Below are 26074 nucleotides of genomic sequence, written 5' to 3'. Positions count from 1 at the left end.
AGTGTTTAGTGAACAGCATACTAATTCCTCCTCCTTCCCCACAGCCAGGTCTGCATTGGCAGACTTGCTGACACAGGACTTTTGTTTCTTTTTTTTTGTCCTCCTCAAACCTTCATCAGTCAACCACAAGCAATAATAGTTAATTGATGGAAAGTATAGACTATGTAAATATAAACGCCCCATTGCACACACCAGCTTGTTCGGTGTCGTACGTCTTCGCCTAATCAATGTGAGGAGACCAAGTGCCAAGTCATCATCGACTGACAGCTTAGCTTTTTGATATCCATGTTATGCAAGATGAACCAAAGGCTTTGATACAGTATTCTACTGTGAGAAGTGTGTGTCAGTAGCAGACAGAATGCAGCATAAAGGTCCAGGAATATCATAGAAAACCCATTTGAACGTTATACTTTCTATAAACCAATATCCGTCGGATATGTAGAAGTATTGAGGTGCCGCCCAGGTCCCCAAGTCGTCACATTTGTCAAAACGAATCAAAAACTAGTCCAGTCTCTCTATGCACACTGACGCTCCAACACACTCATAACATACACACACATTTATACTGACTCTACACACACATAACATACACACACATTTATACTGACTCTACACACTCATAACATACACACACATTTATACTGACTCTACACACTCATAACATACACACACATTTATACTGACTCTACACACACATAGCATACACACACATTTATACTGACTCTACACACTCATAACATACACACACATTTATACTGACTCTACACACTCATAACATACACACACATTTATACTGACTCTACACACACATAACATACACACACATTTATACTGACTCTACACACTCACGCACACTCAAATACAATCATTATTTATGCTGCTGCTACTCTGTTTAATATATATCCTGATGCCTAGTCACCTTACCCCTTTACATATCTACCTCTATCACTCCAGTATACCTTCACATTGTTATTATGGTACTGGAACTGACCCTGCATATAGTCACCTTTACCCCTATACATCACTCCAGTATACCTGCACATTGTAAACATGGTACTAGAACTGACCCTGTATAAAGCTTCTTCCTTTCTTGTGTTCTTCTTATTTATGTTTATTGTGTGTTTCTGTTCTACCTTGTGTTATTTTCAGTACTACATTGATATCGATTACTGCATTGTTGGATTTGGATCTTGCAAGAAATGCATTTCACTGCACTTGTGCGCGTGACATTAAAACTTGAAACAGTACAGAATAATATCCTACCCAGACAAAAGGACAACGAGGCCAGCGCACTCTTAATCTTTCGTTTCCATGTAAAACCCCAAAGACATTCAAAACCACAGTTCGGTAACAAGCCTCAACTTAATTCTGAAAACCCACGATTCTCCCAGTAGAATCAGAGCTCCGAAAACACATGCTGTGCAGCAGCAGCATCAGTAGCCCAGTATGACAAAAGGGGAGCAGCTTTTTACACCGCAGGGGGATTAAACAAGTGGAACAGAATATCTTAAGACACAGTAATTAACAGAGCACCGCAGACGGCCCTTCTGAGCCATAGAAATAGAATTTACAGAATGGAAATGGTTTTAACTTGAATGGGGCGGTCCATTCTAATAATTATATTTCTATGTTCTGTGTGTCCTGTATGTTCTGTTGAAATTCACATGAAAAAACTGTCGATGATAATCATGCATTTTATTAAAATCAGTGGAAAGTAGACAAACAAAAAAAATCAAGTAACCATTATCTTACAAAGATAACAAATACATCATGACAATTAGAAAACCTATCCGTACAAAATATACAAGCAGAAACATGTAAAAGGTTTGAAATGACATAAAGACAATAAAGACCTTACTAATAAGACACAAAATGCTATTTTCTTTATTAATAATCAAGCTGTTTTGGCTGAGAAACATCAACATTTACGATCAGGTTACATTCATGTGTAAACATTGGTATGAGGCAGGACATCCAGATACAGTATGGGTAGATCATAGAGGTAGATAGAGGACTCTAGTGTCTAAAAGCCATTTTACCATCATAAACCTTGGATTTATACCTGTTCAAACAACACACTCCAGGTGGCAGTGTGCACCCTTTCAGTTTGTTTACCAACTCATAGTAGTAGAATAAGAAAAGTAACCACTTCAAAATGGAGATGGCCTCAATGGTGCTGTATGCTCTCACAGACGCCATAAAGGGACAGATACAATATTGTGTCCTCTATCTAGCTCTATGGGGTATATAGAGCTACTTCCTGGTCCATTTGACTTCCTGGATCCATTTAATTTCCCGGTCCATGTCATGGTTTCTCTCAGCACTTGGTCATGTTCAGTAGGGCACACTGTAGCAAACTGTTTTGCAACAGATAATGAAAATGAGTGGTTACCTACCCGCTTAACTCCATTTCAAAAAGTTTTCTCCCGACAACATGGTCCTGGTCTCCGACTATCCCTTTCTATGCTGTTTTTTACTCAGATCTCTTCGCTTCATAAGGGTTCTTCAAGTACGTTAACCAGAACACTAGTGTGTATTCCATGACACAATCACAGATGGCTGGTGGTGCATTAATTGGGGAGGACAGGCTCATAGTAATGGCTGGAATGGAATTAATGGAATGGTATTGACACGTCAAACACGTGGTTTCCTTGTGTTTGATACCATTCCATTCTCTTCCTTCCAGTCATTATTATGAGCCGTCCTCCCCTCACCAGCCTACGGTGGACTCAATCATAATGGATAATCAAAACCAGTTCTCAGTAAAAACAAGTTCCAATGAAACCCAGCATCCACAAGTACACCCAGGACTGTTTTGGTCAACAGATGTTACGTATCCTTACTAACACCACCCTGTGGCGAAACACCGCAGCTTTAACATGTGCAAATCAACAAACGTTAGCTTAGCTACACCTCCTAGCCCGCGTGCCAGTCTGCTTCTGCACTCTTTCCAACTCCTTGCGCAATTCTCATGCCAGACATGTGGCACCCAGGCTATTTCCATCTTATCGTTTCATCAACACTCTCATGGTTTTGACAATGGGCACTTTGTGACGTAATACACTTGGATATGGGGACTACTTTCGGGAACACATTTTTCAGGAAGCTACTTTACCACCTAGCCTACAGTAGTTAGTTATTAGTAACATATGGTACAGCTATCTTTGATGCATCATTCTTAAGAGATACTGTATCACTCCACACGGGAAGGCATGGGATGGGAGAATTATAAATATTATACACATTTAAATGGATACATGACACTGTACATACCCGATGTCTTTTCATCTGAATAAATAAAGAATAATATTGGCCTCTCTTTAGTGGAAAAATCGTAATATGAGAACAAGCGCAGCAAGCTGCAAGTGCTACAAGTCAGCTAACAGACACAGTATGCTATATGGTCCTATTCACAATATTTGCTGAGCTATGCTACGCATAATGGCGGGATATTCTGAAAAGTATTTTCAGAAAGACACTGAGTTCTGTTCTCCAATGCTGAACCATGGTGTCCATTTAGTTTTGGTTGTAATTTGGGTTCTATATAGCCCCCAAAGGGGTTGTAACCACTAAGCAGACTGTCAATCAAGCAACAGTCAAGTGCAAGCTCATCAGTCAAGTGCAAGCTTATCAGTCAAAGCAGTGACTTCATCGCTTGTAAATAGTAGCCTGCACACTAAGAAAAGAGGGTTCCTCAAGGGTTCTCAAGGGTTCTTTGGGAAGGGTGATGATTCTGTGGAACCATACTGACCCAAATAACCCTTTGAGCCTTTCAATGGTTCTTTGCTTTTTAGCAATGTAGGGACGGCGGCTCATTTGAATATTTTGGGGAGTGGTTTGCTAACCGCTTTGTCCAACCATGAGTGTTGAGTGTAATTTCAGTTGATCTAATCTGTTGGGTTATGCTGTTATATGTGGTACAATATGTGACTATAGCCAGTGACAAACTCACGTATGGCCTTGTGTCAATTGAGAGCGGTTGACTAAGTAGTTATCAATTCTCTCCTCAGGAACCCCCAGCTGTTCCAGAGCTAGCACACCTGATTCAACAATAAAAAAAACGATGGAATTTTAACAATATAATATGTCTGTTAAATCTGAATTAAACAACTTTTGAGATTGAGAAGGTTCTTTACAGAACCATTCTCCACAAAAAAAGGGTTCTATATAGCCCCCAAAAGGGTTGGAACCACAGCGGAACCCTTTTTTGCTCTATATTTATAACCTTTTTTAATGGAAAAGGTTCTTCATAGCACCATACAGGTTCCATTTAGAACCTTATGAGTATGGTTAAAGAACCAAAGCCAAAGAACCCTTATTTGCCACTGCATAGAACCATTTGTTTTTAGTGTGTAAAGTTACATGGTGTTACACAATCGGCAACACTGTCGAACACAAACAGAATCATATCCAATGTCTTCTGAAAAGTCATCAATCAACCAGCAGCCGGTGCAGTTAGCAGACCATAATGCAAAATAACTCTTGATACTTTTCAAACGTGTTCAAGAATATTGATATAGTAGTGTTGATAACGGACTGTAGGACATGTGCTGGTACATAGATTGTATTGACAGTACATACTCCTTTCACAACCCTTCTATATACATGTTATAGCTACAGAACAAGCTCACTGTTGGCTCCAATTCATATGAACAAACGGATTGGTATGTCAGAGACAAAGATTAAAAAGTGTTTATTTACTTCTCTTTTGGTCAGGTCTGATGTTCAGGAGGTTTGTCCAGACATGGAAGGAAATATCAACCCACTGGGCGTACACTAGTTGAGTCAACGTAGTTTCCACGTCATTTCAATGGAATTACGTTGAACCAATGTGGAATAGACATTGAATTGACATCTGTGCCCAGTGGGAATCCCATCTCTCCAAGTCTTTTACCATCCTCCCTAGTAGTGAGCCTCAATCAGAGCCCCTCCAAGCAAATGTTTAGGTAGTTGTACTTTAGTAGTGTGTTCTAGATCCAGGATCCTCCTCATTTATGAACCACACAGTTCTGTTCTCCACCACTAGAGGGCAGATTATTATTCACATGGAGTCCCAGATCTCTCTCTGCCACCTGGGTAGAGGTGCCTGAGGCCCCCGAGGAGGGTCCACCGCTGGGGGCCGACAGGGTGCTGCTAGAAGGGCCTTCTCCATTACTACCTCCAGGGGGGTGACTGGCAGTGGAGGGCCTCGCTGCCCCAGGACTGACCCTCTGCAGGTCGGTCAGAGGGCTGGTCAGTCCCAGGCTGGTCAGGGCATCCAGGGTGCCGTCCGGATCCACCATCACATCAATCACTGTGGAGCAAAGAGGAGAAGGAGAAGGTCTAAGTCAATGAAAGAGGAGGTATGTCAATCAGTCAGTCAAAGAGGAGAAGGTCTGTCAATCAGTCAGTCAAAGAGGAGGTCTGTCAATCAGTCAGTCAAAGAGGAGGTCTGTCAGTCAGTCAGTCAAAGAGGAGGTCTGTCAATCAGTCAGTCAAAGAGGAGAAGGTCTGACAATCAGTCAGTCAAAGAGGAGGTCTGTCAATCAGTCAGTCAAAGAGGAGAAGGTCTGTCAATCAGTCAGTCAAAGAGGAGGTCTGTCAATCAGTCAGTCAAAGAGGAGAAGGTCTGTCAATCAGTCAGTCAAAGAGGAGGTCTGTCAATCAGTCAGTCAAAGAGGAGAAGGTCTGTCAATCAGTCAGTCAAAGAGGAGGTCTGTCAATCAGTCAGTCAAAGAGGAGAAGGTCTGTCAATCAGTCAGTCAAAGAGGAGGTCTGTCAATCAGTCAGTCAAAGAGGAGAAGGTCTGTCAATCAGTCAGTCAAAGAGGAGAAGGTCTGACAATCAGTCAGACAAAGAGGAGAAGGTCTGTCAATCAGTCAGTCAAAGAGGAGAAGGTCTGTCAGTCAGTCAGTCAAAGAGGAGGTCTGTCAATCAGTCAGTCAAAGAGGAGAAGGTCTGTCAATCAGTCAATCAAAGAGGAGAAGGTCTGACAATCAGTCAGTCAAAGAGGAGGTCTGTCAATCAGTCAGTCAAAGAGGAGGTCTGTCAGTCAGTCAGTCAAAGAGGAGGTATGTCAATCAGTCAATCAAAGAGGTCTGTCAATCAGTCAGTCAAAGAGGAGAAGGTCTGTCAATCAGTCAGTCAAAGAGGAGAAGGTCTGACAATCAGTCAGACAAAGAGGAGAAGGTCTGTTAATCAGTCAGTCAAAGAAGAGGTCTGTCAATCAGGTCTGTCAATCAGTCAGACAAAGAAGAGGTCTGTCAATCAGTCAGACAAAGAAGAGGTCTGTCAATCAGTCAATCAAACAAACAATCAATCAATCAGAGAATGGAAGATTTATTTATATATAATAATGTGATGAAGTAAGTTTGAATATAGATGCTCTATGCAGATGCTAACTGTATATCTATATGACTTGTACTATATACAGCTGAAATCAAATCATGTATGACTGTCTCAGGACTCATACCTAGTAACTGTCTCTCCACTCTCTTCAGATCCTGGAGGATGGTGGTGATCTCCTGGTAAACAACCACACAACAAACAAAAAGGTCAACAAAACACACACAAAGGAGGGAGGGAGGGAGAGAGAGAGGGAGAGAGGGAGGGAGGGAGAGAGAGAGGGAAAGAGAGACAGAGGGAGGGAGGGAGGGAGGGAGGGAGGGAGGGAGGGAGGGAGGGAGGGATGGAGGGAGGGAGGGAGGGAGGGAGGGAGAGACAGAGGGAGGGAGGGAGGGAGGGAGGGAGGGAGGGAGGGAGGGAGGGAGGGAGGGAGGGACATCATAACTTATACTTTCAGAATTGAGAGGAAGTGACTTATTATCTTGATTCAGAAAGTGATGCCAAGTCACATCTCAATTAAACAAATGTGACTGTGCAGACCGGGGGGGCAGGTTTGAGAAACACGTCCTTACCTCACCCCGTGACCACCTTCTGTTTAGGTCGTCCTACTACATCTGGGTGTATGTCAGGCTTAACAGACATGATTAATGCAACAGCACCATCAGCCAACGACGGCCTTTAAAACTACTCCGAGCTTCCCAGATGGTGGTAGAAGACATCAATTATTTACCGTCCCAAAGTTTTGTTGCATCATCACCCCAAATAAGCACTCTCTGGTTTGTGTTTAGATGTTAACCAGGCACTTCTCTTGCACCACCGAGAGCACCATGGCCTGGAATTGCTCTGTCTATGACCGCAAGGCCCTCCAGCGGGTGGTGAAGATGGCCCCAGTACATCACTGGGACGGTGCTTCCACCCATCCAGGACATCTACTCGAAACGGTGCCTGAGGAAGGCCCGCAGCATCATCAAGGAACCCACACACCCCAGCCACGAGCTGTTCATTCCCTTACCATCGGGGAGATGGTATCGGAGCGCGAGGTCTGATACCAACAGGCTCAGAGACAGTTTCTATCTACAAGCCATCAGACTGCTGAACACATGAACTGGACTGACCACCTGCTCTGATTCTCCTTACCGTAGCACACATGCACTCCCTGACACAAGCATTCACACACCCACACAGACACATATACATTCATGCTACACACACATCACAACTGCCTCCACCAGAATGTTATTATTGTTTCTAAATACTGCACAACTTAAACACTTGCCCCCCCAAAAACACATGTAAATATTGGACTAAATTGTGCCTTCCTGTATTATACTTATGCTAAAATGTTTATTCTATTCTACTGAACCATTAACTTCATGTTTCTATTATTATATTTTCTTAAGTTTTATTGTGGTTGCACCGTCCAGAAGGAACCTGCGAGTACACATTTGGATGGACGGTGTATACTATGTGTATCCGCTACCTACGACTAATACACCTTGAAACCTGAACTTGAAAATATTTCCACCGGCCCTCTGCAGTCATTTATCACAGCAGCTGGGTGGTACGGCAAGAGACAAGGTGTGAGGTAAGGACAGTAGGGGTCTGGCACCTTACCGTGCTGGAAGTCTTGAGGAGTAGAGAGTCATGCTCGGCTTGGAGTTTATTCTCAATCTCGTCCCATTTCCGGTCCTTATCTTTGAATAATATCCTGGAGAAGTTTTCAAAAATAATTTGTGTGAAATGGGTTGAGGGGGGAACATGAAAGTGGTTTCTGATGTTTAAAAAGTGAGGATGGATGTTTCAAGTTGTCAACTTAACCTTTATGAAGTGTCATTCATAGTATCCAAATTAGGATACAGTATCTTCTAGGATACAAGCCATCATATCTTATACAACACTACTGATTCTTCCTTGTCGTTATCCGGATTGATCCAGTTCAAAGCACAGCATGTAGCTGCACGTATTCAGACTAGAATTTCTTCAAAGTCAAACGCTAGCCTGTTATTTCACAATGCTTGGGTTCGCTTGCAACTCATAAAGCACTCCTGACACTTCATCATCAAAATCAGGGAATTCATTATTTCACATTCCTTTTCTTTGAGTGAATCGTGATGAAAGGTGATGCCTACCTGATTTTGCCGGCTGTTTTGTCCACAGAATGGCGTATCCGTGCCGAGAGCTGGGTCACAGATGCTAATAGTAAACTGTCCAACACCGCCTGAGGGGAAACAACAAGGAAAAGAGGAGGCCTTATGTAAGAGGTGTTTCAGTAAACACCTATAATAGCATAATAACTAGGACAGGCAGGGATACCAAGGCTATATGCAGTCACAAAACCATGAGGATATTAGATATACAATAGCTTATTTTTGCCCAAATCTCCCAGAAACCAGCATCATCCATCATTAATATAGTAATAAACGTGTTATTAATAACCTCATAAGGATCGGACCCTTTTTTTCAATTTTCGCTTAAAATGACATACCCAAATCTAACTGCCTGTAGCTCAGGCATTGAAGCAAGGATATGCATATTCTTGATACCACTATTCTGCTGCCATATTCTGCTACCATCTAGCGGCCAATTTAGATTTTGGCCGCTAGATGGTAGCAGTGAATGTGCAAAGTTTTAGACTGATCCAATGAATCATTGCATTTCAGTTCAAAATGTTATATCAAGACTGCTAAAATGTGCCTAATTGGTTTATTAATACCCTTTCAAGTTACACACTGTTTCATCAATAATACAGTAGGTTTCTGATGGGATAGGGTCAATTCACCCTGACATCAAGTCCTTTTGGTTGATGGACTGTGTTTTGTCTCTCTCTCTAACGACTGTTTTTCAAAAAAAATTTTTATCTCAAACTAGTAATGTTGCCATTGTCATTATAAACACACATTGGATAAAGACAAGCTGAAACAAACTAGAAACCAGGCTAAACCAGAGTACAATCAAATACTTTCACTTTTTTAGTTTGGATTCCAAGCGGCAACAACTCACGTCCTCTCTGTTCCAGGTCTGGCGGCGAATGGCGCGGGGACCCTGTCTGTTAGAGTTGCGTGGCCGGAGCTCCACGGGGCGGACGTTATTACTCAGAATGCTCTCTGTTGACGGGCCGCTCCCCAGATCCAAGCCATCGTCAAAAACTCGATCCTCCAACTGGGCAAAGCACCCAATACAAAGTCAATTGTTTTCTGATATATACAGTACCAGTCAAAAGGTTGGACACATCTACATCATATGTTGACTCTTTTCTACATTGTAGAATAATAAGTGAATACATCAAAACTATGAAATAACATGTATGGAATCATGTAGTAACCAAAAAGGTGTTAAACAAATAAAAATCTATTTGACATTTGAGATTCTTCAAAGCAACAACCATTTGCCTTGATGACAGCTTTGCACACGCTGTAACGTCTGCTTCCAACTCACACTCTCAAACACGTAGATCCCCTGAACGCAGCTCACTCTCCAGATCCCAATCACCTGAATTCTGATCACCTGTTCACACACCTGTATGTCATTAGCACAAACTATTTAGTTCAGTTCTTTCCACCCCATCACCGTGAGGTATTGTTGGTTTTGTGACACACTTCTATTCGGAGCGCTGGTGGTCCTGTTAGTTAATCCTCCCGTGTATGATAGTTATTGACTGCCTCACTAAGGACGCCTTTTGACTATTCCCTGTCTGTATTTTAGCATATCGGATTTCCTGTTATCTACCTATTGCCTGATCTCCCGGACTACGCTACTAGCCTTTTCCCTGCCTGTACTGTGTATGACCCTGTGTATGACCTTCAGCCTGACCCTGGACCCAGCTACCTGCCCCCTCCTGTGGTTCTTTACAATAAACACCTGCTGCGCCCAGTGCTTGAAACCAGCTCTCTGTCTCCCATCGTGTCCATTACACACGCTTGGCATTCTCTCAACCAGCTTCATGAGGTACTAACCTGGAAATCATTTCAATTAACATGTGTGCCTAGTTAAAAGTTAATTTGTGGAATTTCTTTCCTTCTAAATGCGTTTGAGCCAATCCGTTGTGTTGTGACAAGGTAGCCCTATTTGGTAAAAGACCAAGTCCATATTATGGCAAGAACAGCTCAAATAAGCAAAGAGAAACGGCAGTCCATCATTACTTGAAGACATGAAGGTCAGTTAATGTGGAAAGTTTGAAGGACTTTGAAAGTTTCTTCAAGTGTAGTTGCAAAAACCATCAAGCGCTATGATGAAACTGGCTCTCATGAGGACCGTCACAGGAAAGGAAAACCTCTGCTGCAGAGGATAAGTTCATTAGAGTTAACTGCACCTCAGATTGCAGCCCAAATAAATGCTTCACAAAGGGCAAGTAACAGACACATCTCAACATCAACTGTTCAGAGGACACTGCGTGAATCAGGCCTTCATGGTCGAATTGCTGCAAAGAAACCACTACTAAAGGACACCAATAATAAGAAAAGACTTGCTTGGGCCACGAAACACGAGCAATGGACATTAGACCGGTGGAAATCTGTCCTTTGGTCTGATGAGTCCAAATTTGAGATTTTTGGTTCCAACAACTGTGTCTTTGTGAGACGCAGAGTAGGTGAACGGATGATCTCTGTATGTGTAGTTCCCACCATGAAGCATGGACGAGGAGGTGTGTGAGTGCTTTGCTGGTGACACTGTCTGTGATTTATTTAGAATTCAAGGCACACTTAACCAACATGGCTACCACAACATTCTGCAGCAATACGCCATCCCATCTGGTTTGCGCTTAGTGGGACTATCATTTGTTTTTCAACAGGACAATGACCCAACACACCTCCAGGCTGTGTAAGGACTATTAAGGAAAGAGAGTGATGAAATGCTGCATCAGATGACCTGGCCTCCACAATCATCGACCTCAGAGTGAAGGAAAAGCAGCCAACAAGTGCTCAGCATATGGTGGAACTCCTTCAAGACTGTTAGAAAAGCATTCCTGGTGAAGCTGGTTGAGAGAATGCCAAGAGTGTGCAAAACTGTCATCAAGGGAAAGAATCTTTGAAGAATCTCAAATCTCAAATATATTTTTATTTTAACACTTTTTTTGGTTACTATATGATTCCATATGTGATATTTCATAGTTTTGATGTCTTCACTATTATTCTACAATGTAGAAAATAGTACAAACAAAGAAAAACCCTTGAATGAGTAGGTGTGTCCAAACTTTTGACAGGTACTGTAAATCCACAATATTCACAAGGAGCAGGCGTCAGGGCCCGTATTTATATAGCTTCTGAAAGGAGTACTGATCTAGGCTCAGTTTTTAGAATTTAGATCATATTCCTAGATCAGCACTCCTACTCTGAGACACTTTATGAATATGGGCTCTGATATGTACATGTGGCTCAGACTTTTGGGGAAATCATGACTGATGTCAACAGCTACATAAAGTGGGATTATTGCATCGTGGGATGTGTAGTACCATGGCTCCTGGGTCAGTGGCAGCACTAGCGGCTGGGCTGACTGAGTCGATCTCTCCGGCCACGTCATGGATCTCCCTGGCCAGCATGGCCAGGTCTTTGGCTAGGTCCTGACTGATCCTGTCAACATACAGGGAATGAATCAGTTAAATACCCTTGATTTGACTTCTATTGTGTATTATTGTGGGTATATAGTACATAAAGTGAAATAATGAATGTTGCAAAATGGATACTTTTGAGGTTAAACTGGTTCTCAAAGTAACTTGCTCCCCTATAGAATTGACCCTATTATATTGTATAGGCCTAGTGAGATTGCTCCCCTATAGAATTGTCCCTATTATATTGTATAGGCCTAGTGAGATTGCTCCCCTCTGGACCCTACAGTTTCTCTGTATATGTACAGTACAGACTGCTCCTCCATACCTGGCGATCTCTTCACTGTGAGTGGTCCAGTCCTTCATGTACTCCTCCTGTTCTCTGCCTGCTGACTGCTGCCTCAGAGCCGCTATACCCCCCGGACTGGGGGTGGCAGGGGCGGAGCCACCCAGCTGGGTCAGCCGCGGCGACGCAAACTGCTGGGCGGGACCGCCGTGCTTGGACGGGTGGCGGTTGGAGCCGAACTCGTCCTCCGAGGTGGAGGCGTAGTCCATAGGCATCCGGCGCCACCGGCCACCAGCTGGAGTCAAGAGAAGATGTTTTGTCAGTAGACGTAGTAGTGATTGAGGGCTTCACCACTACTAGATACACACAACTGTCCATAGAGAAGAGATTTTACTCATACATATAAATGTACATAAAGATGCTGAATAATGACAGAACCTACAAAGACTATAGCACAAACATGATACCAAATCAAACATTGCGGTGGATAAGAGAACAGTCAATCAGAAACACTACTTCTGTATCAGACAGTACAGTATGTTACCTGTGGGGGTGATGTAGCCCTTAGACTTGTCAGGTAGTTTGGAGGCGCTGTTAGCCCTGGCCCTGGGTATTATCCCTCCCATGTTGCTGACTCCTCTGAGTCCCTGTCGGACGGCGTAGTCGGTAGCAATGCTACGAGCCCCTATCCCACGGCTACGGCCCCCCGTGGCCTCTGAGTCACTCTGGGCAGACGGAGATCCCATCCTGGGCTTCCTGGGCTGGGCCAGGGCCTCAATGCGGGACAGGCCTCTCCGGAACCCTGGTCCAGGAGCCGCGGACCTGGAGCTAGTGGTGCTAGCCTCGGAGGCTACGGACATCCGGTCCATGTCGGCTGGTTCGGTATCGGAGGAGTCCCCCAAACGGGCACGTCTGAGTATCGAGGCCCGGGTGGGCCGCACCTTGGGCAAGGTGGTGGTAGGTTTACTGAGGGTGTTTGTGGTGGTGCTGGATGCCTGGGTGTTTTTAGCCCGGCTAGCCTTGGTGCTAGCCTCCACTCTGGTGCTTCCGGCCTGGGTTCTGGCGTGGGAACTGTGGGAACTAACCTCCTGTAAGGAGGGTTGAGAGTCGGAAAGGAGGGAGTTGGAGTTGACGTCGTCATCTGTTAGGTCCAGGGAGGTCCAGGCACGACCAGCTTGGCGGGTCCCTTGTCCTCCAGACGGCCTTGCTTTGGGTTTCCTATCCTGGGTATCTCTGGCTCTGGTAGGCCCCTTGGTGGAGGAGCACAGCACCGTCTTCTCCCTCTCTTTCTGCTGGGCAGTTAGGGTACGTCTCTTCTGGTGGACCACCTTCCGCCCTCCGACGCCCGCTGCCTGGCTAACGGTGCTGGTGGTGTCCACATCTGACTCAGGCGACAAAGACCCCTCGATGGACTGGCTAATTGGTTCACCCAGGTCTGATACCGTTGTCTCCAGAAACGCAGCCACCGCCTCTGAGTCCTTCTGCCGGGTGGTACTATCCACCCTGCCCTCCTTTGTCAGTATTCGTGCCCCAGTTTGCGTGTCAATTCGTGGGATGAGCTCCTGGGGGACGTTGGTGCTGGGTCTCTCCACCGTAAAGCTCTCTTGTCTAAGAAGCGGCTTCCCAGCACTCTCCCTTTCTTTAGCCTTCTCTTCCATCTCCTTCTTCCTCCTCCGTGCCTCCTCCAGTCTCTTCCCCCCACTACTCCCTGGCCGAGGAGGCAGTTTCGCCAACACAGTTTCTTTCCGGCTTCCCGCATCTTGGTTCTTCGCTGGAGAGCCTTTTTTCGGACTTCCTCTGGTGCTTCCACCCACACTACCAGCCTGGCTACCCCCACCACCTCCACCACCAGGCTTGGTCCTCCCTCCTCTCCCCGTCTCCTGGTTCTCCTTCTCCTGGAGCTCAGTGTCCTGTTTCTCCCCAACATCGGAGGGGCGGTGAGCTGGACCAGGGGATCTCCTCCCCCCTGGGGTTGCCTCCTCGGTGGAGGGGAGCTGGGGCAGGGTTCTCCTCTTGCGCTCTGTATAGCTGGTGGAGGCCATGGAGGCAGAGTGACTGGACTCACTGATCTCAGCTATAGAGAGACAGGGTATCTCATATATTGGCAATATAAATACCCAACACTTTTCTTTATTCTAGTTATTTTTGACTTTATACTGAAAAAAGTGGTATGACTAATAAATGAAAAACAACTCAAAAACATCAAAGCACTTCAATTTCAGAACAGGTCTAAACCCAGCAGTAGCACCTCTGTCCTCGGTGTGGTAGTGGACATGGGACTCAGCTCCAGAGCCCTCAGGGTCAGTCCTGATGTGGCTGGCTGCCAGAGTAGCCCATTGGGAGACCCACCTGGGACCGCCCACAACCAGCTCCTCTGGGAGAGACTGGAGGACAAACATGGGAGAAACCGAAATTGAACAACACCCAGTCCCCAGCATAAAGGGGAGAGACTAGAGCACTAGAAAATTCTAGTCAGAGTGTCACAGTGGCATGTACACATCTATTATTTACAGGTAAAATGCTTAGGACAACTTCAAACACAACTGCACTTTTGAGAGCATGTATCCTTTCTTTATAAAAACGTGTATTTTTTCCCCACAAGGAATGGCATCAAACTGAAAGCTTTCTTTATGTGTGAGGTCTGTCTTAATCTTGGGAGTATAAAAATAGCAAATCTACAGTAGTGTCTGACTTGGAGTTGAACTCCTTCACTCCTCTGCAATGGAGAGTCTCTGTGTAGACAGACAGAAATGCTGTTACCTCTGGTTCGATACGTCCATGCTTGCCTCTGTCTCCTGAGCCTGGCCTCTGAGTGGTCAGTCTCTCTCTCTGGATGTCAGGATAGCCCGCCACCCTGGACAGAGTCTGGTAGTCCTCCACACCAAATACCTGGGCCAGAACATGGACTTCAATAAATATTCAACCAAACATTCAATCGAAAGGTCAACACAATGTGGGCTTAGTGCACTTGCACAGTACCACTTGCAGTAAATACGAGGCCATGCCCTTGACAAAAAGACACCAATTCTGGGACTAGTGACTAGTGACTAGTGACTGGTGACTGTGTAAACGAGTTATTCACATGAAACAGGATTCAAATGACAGCTCATTAAAGTCCTATTTACCATCCCCACCTTGTCAATCATTCTCCTGGCCTCCTCCTCTTGGTTATCTTCGTTCTCTATCTCTATGGTATAGGTCCCCCGGTCGCTATAGTCGTCTCCACGGCGATTCTGAAACCCCTCCCCAAGTCCTATCGGTTGGTGTTGGTCGCGGTGGTAAGGAACGGAATCCTTGGTCCTCTCTCTCTCTCTTAACTCTCCTCCGATGGGTGCCATTTTGGAAGCTGAGGACCTGTGTCGTCGGGCTGGGCTATCTTCCTCGGCAAAGAGTCCCTCTGGGACGTTGGCGCGCCCCTCTCGTATCTTGACCCCTGACCCCTCTAGTCGGCCGCCCCACAGCCCCCTGGAGTGGTCCTCGAGGGCTGCCCGGCGTTGCTCGCCCAGCGCGGCTGCGTTCTCTGAGTCGCTCTGGGTACCGTCCTCGTGTTTACTACCTGAAACGAGAGAGAAGGGGGTTGGACGTTTGGTGTGTGCAGTTATAATCCTATGAACCTATTAGGTTGGTTTCCCAGATACCGATTAAGCATAGTCCTAGACTATGAAGCGCTTTCGATGCGCATGCTTTCAAATCAAGGACTAATCTTAATCTGTGTTTGGGAAACTGTCTCATAGTGTAATAACTGTGTAGTGCTATGTAATGCAATAGCACGAGGACATGCTGACGGAAAAATCTCAATTCTATTCTTATGGTGATTGGTTGGTTGGTCTTACCTTTAAGACTCTTCAGCTGAACCGGCACATCACTCTTCACGCTCTCCCCGTCGTCCTCCACCACTCTGTCAACCGACTCCGTACGGGCCAATGGGATCTCGTTCTGGGCCAGCCAATCAGCTACTTTCACCTCCGCCGCCACCATGGCCGTTTGCAGGGCACTCAGCTCCTCTCCCGCGCCCTTCTTTGGGGGCCGTGGCCTCACCTCCGGCACCGCCTTTGCCACCCGGTCCTTAACCGCCACCTTATTGGACGCCTGCAGGTCAAACTCGATGGTGAAGGAGGCGTGGCCCTGGGGGACGGCTTCAGGGCCGGAGGCGGGGTTAGTGGTGGTGGCGCCTTCCGTGTCTTGGGAGGGGGGTTTATTGGTATAGGAGGGGATCTCGAAGTAACTGGGCTCCTGGCTTGAGGTGTACAGGCCATTCTCCTGGGCCCCGGCTGTTGTCTCCTTGGGGTCTTTACAATCTGTCGTTTGAAGCAGATATCAAGATGGCGTAATACAAGGACTTAGACTTTGAGATTCAATTGCTGTCCTATGCTACCAGAAAGGCAAAAGTCTACTGTTATCTGGTAGGGTGGTTTTTGATGTATAAACAGGCACACAGACAGACAGGCAGACAGACAGACAAAGTGAAACACAGCTAACTTCAATCTGTATTCCAGGCTAGACAGCATCTACCTGACTCAGATCTCTCCTGCTTCCTGTCAGTTGTCGTCCCATCCTGCTTCCCAGAGTTCTCATCGTCTGCGTCCCCATCCCCCCACCAGGAAGGCTGGCCATACAGAGGGGTGCCCCTTTTTAGTACTGCAATGTCCCCTGGGAAAGAAACGACACCAAGGTCAGTGAGAAAGACACAGATTTTGTTTTGAACTGAAATTGTGTTTCCTCACAGTCTTCCAAAAGACTATTGTGACAGAACAAGTTTAACCTCCTAGTTTGTCTACCGCAGGTATCCGCGCATTGCCTTCGGAAGGTACGCCAAATAAAAATGTGATTCACATACATTTAAAAAAATATGTATTTTTTTTAATTAAAAAAATAATAATTTTTCACATTTTCAAACAGTCCATTTATATTTTCCAACAGGGCTATACATTTGGGTGAGTTTTTTTTCTTGCCTGAGTAGCCTCGTTTCACTGCCAAAAATAACGTTCAGTGAAATAACAACACAATGTCAAATACAGGTAGCCTAGTCAAATAATTAACATCCAATCACATTAACTGTTACTCTCTCGCGGGAATTCCATTAACGGTCCGTAAGTAGCCAAATGTAGCTGCTGGTCATTCCGTTTGCTCGAAAATTGATAAATGGTTCAAAAAAAAGTAAGGCCCGCGTCCATAGAGACACATACCAGCTCTACTGGTAGTACTGTTACACCTGCACCTGTCGACGACACAAGTTGTTCTGCTTCCACGAGCACATCAAATGCTAGCATCAGTTATTATACATTTGTTGTTAGCCCAGCTAGCATGGACGCAACCAGTTGTGAATCTGAAGCAGCCGAAGAGCTACTACCTCCTTCCCCGGGAAATCACTGAACAACAGACAGGGACGTTGGACCATCGAAGAGGCGCAAATATGATGAGAACTACATTGATTTGGGGTTCACTTATATTGGGAGTAGTGCCTTTCCTCAGCCACAGTGGGTTATATGTGCAAAAGTACTATCTCACAACTCGATGAAACCCTCACTCTTGCGCAGACATTTAGAAACAAAACATGCCAATTAGAAAAATAAGCCACAGGAGTTTTTTGAGCGAGAATTAAGATGTTTTGGTATCTGTACTGATGGCGCGAAAGCCATGACAGGGAGACATAGTGGAGTGGTAATGAAGTGTGCAAGCAGTTGCTACCGACGCCACTTGGGTACACTGCAGCATTGACCGAGAGGCTCTTGGTGCCAAGGGAATGCCTGACAGCTTGAAATACGTTTTGGACACTACAGTGAAAATGGTTAACTTTGTTAAAGCAAGGCCCCTGAACTCTCATCTATTTTCTGCACTATGCAATGATATGGGCAGCGACCATGTAATGCTTTTACAACATACAGAAGTTCACTGGTTATCAAGGGGCAAAGTATTGACACGTTTCTTTGAATTGAAAGATGAGCTTAAAGTTTTCTTTACAGACCATAATTTTCACTTGTCTGACCACTTGCATGATGACGAGTTTCTCACACGACTGGCCTATCTGGGTGATGTTTTTTCTCACCTGAATGATCTGAATCTAGGATTACAGGGATTCTCCGCAACTATATTCAATGTGCGGGACAAAAGTGAGGCTATGATTAAGAAGTTGGAGCTCTTCTCTGTCTGCATTAACAAGGACAACACACAGGTCTTTCCATCATTGTATGATTTCTTTTTGTGTGCAAATGAACTCAAGCTTACGGACAATGTCAAATGTGATATAGCAAAGCACCTGAGTTGGGTGTGCATTTACGCAGGTAATTTCCTGAAACGGATGACACATACAAATGGATTTGTTATCCCTTTCATGCCCTGCCTCCAGTCCACTTACTAAAATCTCATCGAAATTGTAACAAGTGAAAATTAAATTTAATCAGAAGCCACTGACAGATTTCTGGATTGGGCTGCGCTCAGAGTATCCTACCCTTAGCAAATTGCACTGTTAAGACACTGATGCCCTTTGCAACCACGTACCTACAGTGCCTTGCAAAAGTATTCGGCCCCCTTGAACTTTGCGACCTTTTGCCACATTTCAGGCTTCAAACATAAAGATATAAAACTGTATTTTTTTGTGAAGAATCAACAACAAGTGGGACACAATCATGAAGTGGAACGACATTTATTGGATATTTCAAACTTTTTTAACAAATCAAAAACTGAAAAATTGGGCGTGCAAAATTATTCAGCCCCCTTAAGTTAATACTTTGTAGCACCACCTTTTGCTGCGATTACAGCTGTAAGTCGCTTGGGGTATGTCTCTATCAGTTTTGCACATCGAGAGACTGAAATTTTTTCCCATTCCTCCTTGCAAAACAGCTCGAGCTCAGTGAGGTTGGATGGAGAGCATTTGTGAACAGCAGTTTTCAGTTCTTTCCACAGATTCTCGATTGGATTCAGGTCTGGACTTTGACTTGGCCATTCTAACACCTGGATATGTTTATTTTTGAACCATTCCATTGTAGATTTTGCTTTATGTTTTGGATCATTGTCTTGTTGGAAGACAAATCTCCGTCCCAGTCTCAGGTCTTTTGCAGACTCCATCAGGTTTTCTTCCAGAATGGTCCTGTATTTGGCTCCATCCATCTTCCCATCAATTTTAACCATCTTCCCTGTCCCTGCTGAAGAAAAGCAGGCCCAAACCATGATGCTGCCACCACCATGTTTGACAGTGGGGATGGTGTGTTCAGCTGTGTTGCTTTTACGCCAAACATAACATTTTGCATTGTTGCCAAAAAGTTCCATTTTGGTTTCATCTGACCAGAGCACCTTCTTCCACATGTTTGGTGTGTCTCCCAGGTGGCTTGTGGCAAACTTTAAACAACAGTTTTTATGGATATCTTTAAGAAATGGCTTTCTTCTTGCCACTCTTCCATAAAGGCCAGATTTGTGCAATATACGACTGATTGTTGTCCTATGGACAGAGTCTCCCACCTCAGCTGTAGATCTCTGCAGTTCATCCAGAGTGATCATGGGCCTCTTGGCTGCATCTCTGATCAGTCTTCTCCTTGTATGAGCTGAAAGTTTAGAGGGACGGCCAGGTCTTGGTAGATTTGCAGTGGTCTGATACTCCTTCCATTTCAATATGATCGCTTGCACAGTGCTCCTTGGGATGTTTAAAGCTTGGGAAATCTTTTTGTATCCAAATCCGGCTTTAAACTTCTTCACAACAGTATCTCGGACCTGCCTGGTGTGTTCCTTGTTCTTCATGATGCTCTCTGCGCTTTTAACGGACCTCTGAGACTATCACAGTGCAGGTGCATTTATACGGAGACTTGATTACACACAGGTGGATTGTATTTATCATCATTAGTCATTTAGGTCAACATTGGATCATTCAGAGATCCTCACTGAACTTCTGGAGAGAGTTTGCTGCACTGAAAGGGGCTGAAAAATTTTGCACACCCAATTTTTCAGTTTTTGATTTGTTAAAAAAGTTTGAAATATCCAATAAATGTCGTTCCACTTCATGATTGTGTCCCACTTGTTGTTGATTCTTCACAAAAAAATACAGTTTTATATCTTTATGTTTGAAGCCTGAAATGTGGCAAAAGGTTGCAAAGTTCAAGGGGGCCGAATACTTTCGCAAGGCACTGTATGTGAGAATGGATTCTTGGCCCTCGCTAGCATAACTAAATACAGGCACAGACTGCGCAGAAAATGACTTAAGACTGGGACTCTGTCCAATACAACCCAACATTGCAGAGTTATGTGCATCCTTTCAAGCACACCCTTCTCATTAACCTGTGGTGAGTTATTCACAATTTTCTATGAACAAATAAGGTTTTATATGTAAGATGGTTAAATAAAGAGCAAAATGATTGATGATTATTATATAATTGTTTGTGCCCTGGTCCTATAACAGCTCTTTATCATTTCCCACTTGTGACAATCGCTCACACTCATTCTTATATTTAATAAATGTATTGTATAGTGTGTGTGTGGCAGGCTTACAATGATGGTAAAAAACAACATTTGAGAGTGTGCTGACCCTGGTTCTAGAGGGGGTATGTAGCTGGAGGTTGAATGTTTGAAGGGGTACGGGACTATAAAAAGTTTGGGAACCACTGGTCTACCGCAATGTCCCCTGAGAAACAAACAACGACCTCTGCAAACTCTAACTACCACTTTGTACCCACACAAGTCCCCAAAATACATATTGTGGCAGAACAGTTTGACCTCCAAATTTGTCTCCAAGTCAGAGCACTTTAGAATCACATTAAGGTGACAGCCTAGTGTAGGAAACTAAAAATACAGGACACACGGTTGTCACAGCACAGACTGTGTGGGTGTGTGGCATCGCCAAAATCCTGTCACCTCTGTCATCTAGTCCTGTCATCTCTGTTAACCTAATCCTGTCACCTGTGTCACCCTCCAAGGTCCATGCAGAGTGCAGACCCTCTCACCTGCCAGCTTGTCGTCCCCGGCCCCCTCTCTGCTGGTCTCAGGGGGTTTACTACCCACTGCCACCGCCCCGTCGGAACCACCCTCGGAACCACCCTCGGCTGCAGCCTTGACCTCTACTGCAGGTCTGGATGGTACCGGAGCAGCTTCTGGCGGCTTTACCATCTGCAGCAGGAGCTGACTATTAAACTTCTCATGCTGATAGACGAGGACACAGGACAACACAGAGAGGAGATGAGCTCACACCATTAGAGATATGATTACAAGGGTAAGTCTGATAAGGAGCTCTTCTATGTTTGCACCAACATACATGGGACAATCGATCCTTGCATCAGGGAAATTATACAGTAGTCACGGTCTTGGTTGTAAGCATAGAATTTTTGTTGTTGTTGTGCAAATCTCAATTGGCATCAGTTCATGATTCACGCAAAATCAGAGTAATGTATGCATGTAGAACTCACGTTAGGATTCAGACAGACCTAACTGAACAATGCATCACTAAGTTCCTCATAAAGTATGTTTTTTGTCATTCAAACAAAAGCAGTGAGGTGTTGCCACACGCAGCAGAAACTGCCGCCGTTCTTGACTGAACATAATCTCCATTAAACATGCATCAACCAACGTAGTAGAAAAAGGTATTTCTCAGAGCTTTTCCTTTCATAGTACTTTGTAAGCGTATTTTACTGGGGCTCTTTCTCAATTCATATTTCCTCGAGTCCTCGCATCCTCTCTCCTCGCCTCCTTCTCAAAATGGATGGGAGAAGAAAGTCAGAGGGGAGGGACCTTGGAACCTCTCCTCCAATATGGTTGAGACAAAGGCGAGGAGATAGGATGATAAGAAACACAGAAAGAGAACTAGCTATTTCTTTAGCCTACTGTCCAACCAACCTTTAGTGCTTCCTCTGGGACATGGAGCTCTCCTCGCACCACAGTGAACAGGTTGGTATGTGAGACAGGTTAAGGAAAGGTGATTGTACAGCACAGGCTTAGCTCTTCACAGGAGATAGCACAGATATTTAACATTTTAGTCTTTTAACGGCATACATTCTTATTCAGAGCGACGTACAGTCCAGAAACAGATATGCTAATGTAATGGCATTTTTTTGTTGCTCTCATTCCTTTGGTATTGATGACATTTCAATGAACTACTGTAGGCTAAGCTTCAAAGACAAAATGGCACCATGACAGGATATCATATCCAAACCTCAACTTGTCGTCAATTTTCAAAGTGATATACACCTGCTCCTGTATTCTGACATCATTCACAAATGTCTGGAAAAAAAGGAACATCATTATTAGCAGTTTAGAACAGTTTACGAAGCACATGAATCATTTCATATTCATATGTATTCAAATCTTACTTACCCCATTCAGGCTTCCCAGGTCCTTGACTTTATGTTCGTCCGTGGTTGGCTCATAGTTGATAACGGCATGCTGTTTGTCCACACTGCGGGACTAAAGACACAATAATCCAGTCAATCAATATAATCCTGCTAATCTCTTTATAATCCAGATGACATAGATTACATTTGGTCCTGCAGTCACCTGCAGCAGTGTGACCCACTAGATTTCGAACCCAGGTCTCTTGACAAGACTAAAGCCTAGAGCTCAGCTCTGGGAGCTACCGCTCGTCTTCAGGTTACTCATCATGCCAGAGTGGTTCATCGACGCACCTCCGTAACATTAGCAGCGGTAGTACAGTTTAGGCATAACGGCTACAGTGTTGGACTGACGTTCTCCAGTACCCGGGTTCGAGTTCCGTTCTGGACTCGCTACAAAACTAAATATGATTTACCTGTAACATGAGTTCACAGTCGTCTCGGCCAACAAAGATCATCTCCCAGGGGAGGCGGTGCCTCATGCCCCCGCCACTCACCAGGAACCAGGAAGAGACACTCATCTCTGCCACGCCCACTGCCACACCTGCTCACCTTTAACCCCTATGACACCCTGTGTAAGAAGACAAGGGGCTCCACTCAATCAGTTCAATGGTGCAGCGTGAATTCAATTTAAAGGCCATGTTCCCCGGCGTTAGAGGAGACTGCATTCGCGGTAACCGCTGCGTATCTCGGCTCAATGGGAAATGACCTTTAAAATGTAGATCACGCAATCTGTAACACTTCAGCAATACAGATTGAATAGAGCCCACGGTCAGCATCAGACAACCAGTCATAACAGCCAACTGTAAATGGAGGGAACACAATAATTACCCTTTTTATTAAAGCATTTGATATGGCTGCTCACAATGTAAAGAGCTTTGTCATTTTTGTCTGTAAATAAAAAAGCTCTCTACCAATGAAGTGTAGGCCTATTGTTATAATGTATTATTGAAACAACATTCTAACGACTTTCGACAAAGTCGAATGGAGAGGATGGATACGAACCTAAAAACAAACAGGGATAAAGTGAACAACTTTGTCACACCTAAACTCAGCAAAGAGGTTTCTGTAAACTAAATGCCCAGCACACTAACCTGCTGGTATGACTGGACCTCGTTGCTAACAACGAGGCTTTAGAATAGGCTACATCGCAACCATTCCAGAAGAAATGAGATAATATGCCACTGACTGTTTGACATCCTGCTTAACGGCTAAATTACTGAGTGTTTTGCCGGGTCACCAAACCAAAGTCGCACTGAACCAATGTCACTGAACTGAGAGTGGCCGTTCAGTGATGATGGATATGTTGTGTCACAGCAGGCAGGAATACAGGCTACCCGTACAGGATCTAAACAATGACGATCACTGTTGGATAGTTGATCAGATGGCTTAGATAGACCAGACAGACCAACCCGAGAGACGTGAAGATACTGTATAACATGAGTATGACTCAGGACAGGCACAGAGATCACAGCAGGTACACAGATAGAGAGAGAAGGACACACACCCACACACACTGACAGTCATCTCGTTTCCGCTCAGAAGAAACATACCATCTGGTGCTCATTTTTTGGTCATAATTCCTATATGTGTAGGCCTACGGTAGCCTACATAAAAACACACTACGACTATATGGCCTAGCTAGCCTACCGCTCAGGTTGCAGTGACACAGGCCTCCATAGGCAATCATAGGCAATGCTTGAAGGGGTATGGTACTGGTAGGCCATGCTGACTCACGATGCCCCATCAGTGAAAATGTGATTTAGCGAATTTTAATCTAATCAGGCACCTTGTCATATCTTGGCCCCGAATGAGGGTAGATGATTCATATGTGAATGCGACCAGACAGTCCTGATTCCCCATTGTGGAATTGGATTGGTTAACCCTCTATGCGGCCTCGGTCTCGGTCTCGCAATTGTGCCCGACGTTTTTGCATTGGTCTCGTTGCCGTCTCTCTCTCTCTCTCTCTCTCTCTCTCTCTCTCTTCCCCCTTCTCTCAATTACAGAGCTATATCGTAAATGACAGCTCATCATTTCGCTCTGGAAGCTACTGTAGATGGCCCTGCCTGAGCATAAAAAACAACCAACCCTGCGTTAGCGACCGTTCAGTTCCTTATTATTACATTTACCATGTGTCCAATAATCATGATTTGTTTTTATTAACATAGGCTGTTTTGGATGTACTAGACACCATATTGATTGATGAATGGCAACTGATGCTGCAGTTTTTCAGTCTGCTCGGTAACCTTTTGCGGTTGAAAGCTTATATGACATTTTTATCATAATCGATAGCTTACATATGTGGTATTACGAGTGCCATTTAGGGCAACGCGTAACACCGAATTGCACATATAGGTTCATTTGAAAGGTTTACAATAATAACCCATCACGTGTTGTTTAGGTCGCCAATTTGATGTGCTGGCTGGGCTATTCCGTTATGGACGACATAGCCTGGTACCCTCGGACACATATAGCCTAGAATGTTCATTTTGCGGGCCTTATTTTCTTTGAGGCAGGTCGCGGGCAAATGCATTGTCTGGGTGTGGTCGGATACGGCGGAGTAATAAAACGTGCATCTCACTCACCTTTTGTCAGGTACGGAGTATTCAGCATCCGATTTGTATCCTGTAAATCTTTTGATGCACGGTGCGGTCACATACAGTGAGGGAGCCTGATGCCTGCCCAGCCCTGGTCCTCGAGCGCTTCTCTTCCTTCGCCTCGAGGTGGCGCTGCGCTGATGTACAACACAACAAGCCAAGAAGCCAAAGGCAGTCCATCCATTGATGCTACGCAATGACAACAACAGCGCAATGAGCGCATCTTCTTGCGTATGACGTTGAGATGTAAACTGCAGTCCAGTGGTTCCCAACCTGTTTCTGTTGCGGTACCACCAGTTTAATTAGGCTCTTCTCAGAATATCCCTGAGGTACCCCCACATATGCATTTGACCCCGAAGCCTATGGTCTCGTGAGTGTTCTCACCACCAGGGGTCCTGTACCCCTGGCTGAGAACACCTGTTGTAGGCTACTGGGTTCATTAAGGTTGGTCAATGTTGTCCGATAAATATGATCCAGTTGTTTTGATGTAGCCAGATGCTGCTAATTCGCGATGGTTGCAGGAAACACAAGTGTTCTTTATTTATTTATGCTGGAGGCTCCTGCATGTGCTGGACCGAAGGATCACTGTCACGTCATGTGGTCTGTTATGGGTGTAGTGACAATGTTTTAAATAGGCCACTGGAATTAGTCCTAAAATGTTGAGCATGTGGAAAATAGTCATTATTTGTTAGATTGCAATTGCCTTACGAATTGCCTTATGAAACAAACCTCTATAGACTGTAGGACTTCACTTGTATTTGATAATAGGCTACCATGTCAATAATCCCTCATGGACAGATTTTAGTTCTGTGTTTCCCGAGATTACTTGATAAAGGACATCTGTTAATTTGAGGTTATAACCAGCAGAGGGCAGCCCAACTCTATGTTTGGCTGTGACCAATGGAGCATGGTTCACTGCCGTGGTGGGTGACTGCCAGGTACCAGTACAGTGTGTGTGTGTGTGTGTGTGTGTGTGTGTGCCTGCCAGTAACCAGTAGTCAGGGGCTAACATTACTGCCAGCAG

At 44.8% G+C, this 26074-nt stretch overlaps 1 protein-coding gene across 1 annotated transcript; it reads right to left on the bottom strand.

The window, feature by feature from the left end:
* Positions 1 to 1679: 1679 nt before the first annotated feature.
* Positions 1680 to 25187, bottom strand: LOC110495106 (centrosomal protein of 170 kDa-like). Its single transcript, XM_036949420.1, has 19 exons — positions 25039 to 25187; positions 22870 to 23024; positions 22440 to 22529; positions 22268 to 22346; positions 21963 to 22021; positions 21077 to 21272; positions 16662 to 16799; positions 15983 to 16447; positions 15284 to 15705; positions 14910 to 15038; positions 14398 to 14533; positions 12694 to 14223; positions 12192 to 12444; positions 11771 to 11888; positions 9325 to 9483; positions 8454 to 8542; positions 7939 to 8032; positions 6452 to 6503; positions 1680 to 5293 (listed from the first exon to the last, which is right to left on the bottom strand). The coding sequence occupies exons 2-19, from the start codon at positions 22972 to 22974 to the stop codon at positions 4989 to 4991; spliced, it is 4419 nt and encodes a 1472-aa protein (XP_036805315.1). The 5' UTR covers positions 22975 to 23024; positions 25039 to 25187; the 3' UTR covers positions 1680 to 4988.
* Between the last annotated feature and the right edge of the window lie 887 nt (positions 25188 to 26074).

The sequence above is a fragment of the Oncorhynchus mykiss genome, chromosome 17 (genome assembly GCF_013265735.2).
Source record: "Oncorhynchus mykiss isolate Arlee chromosome 17, USDA_OmykA_1.1, whole genome shotgun sequence".
In the NCBI taxonomy this organism is placed as follows: domain Eukaryota; kingdom Metazoa; phylum Chordata; class Actinopteri; order Salmoniformes; family Salmonidae; genus Oncorhynchus; species Oncorhynchus mykiss.
The sequence above is the reverse complement of the archived record's forward strand: the minus strand, read 5'-3'. Positions and strand labels throughout refer to the sequence as shown.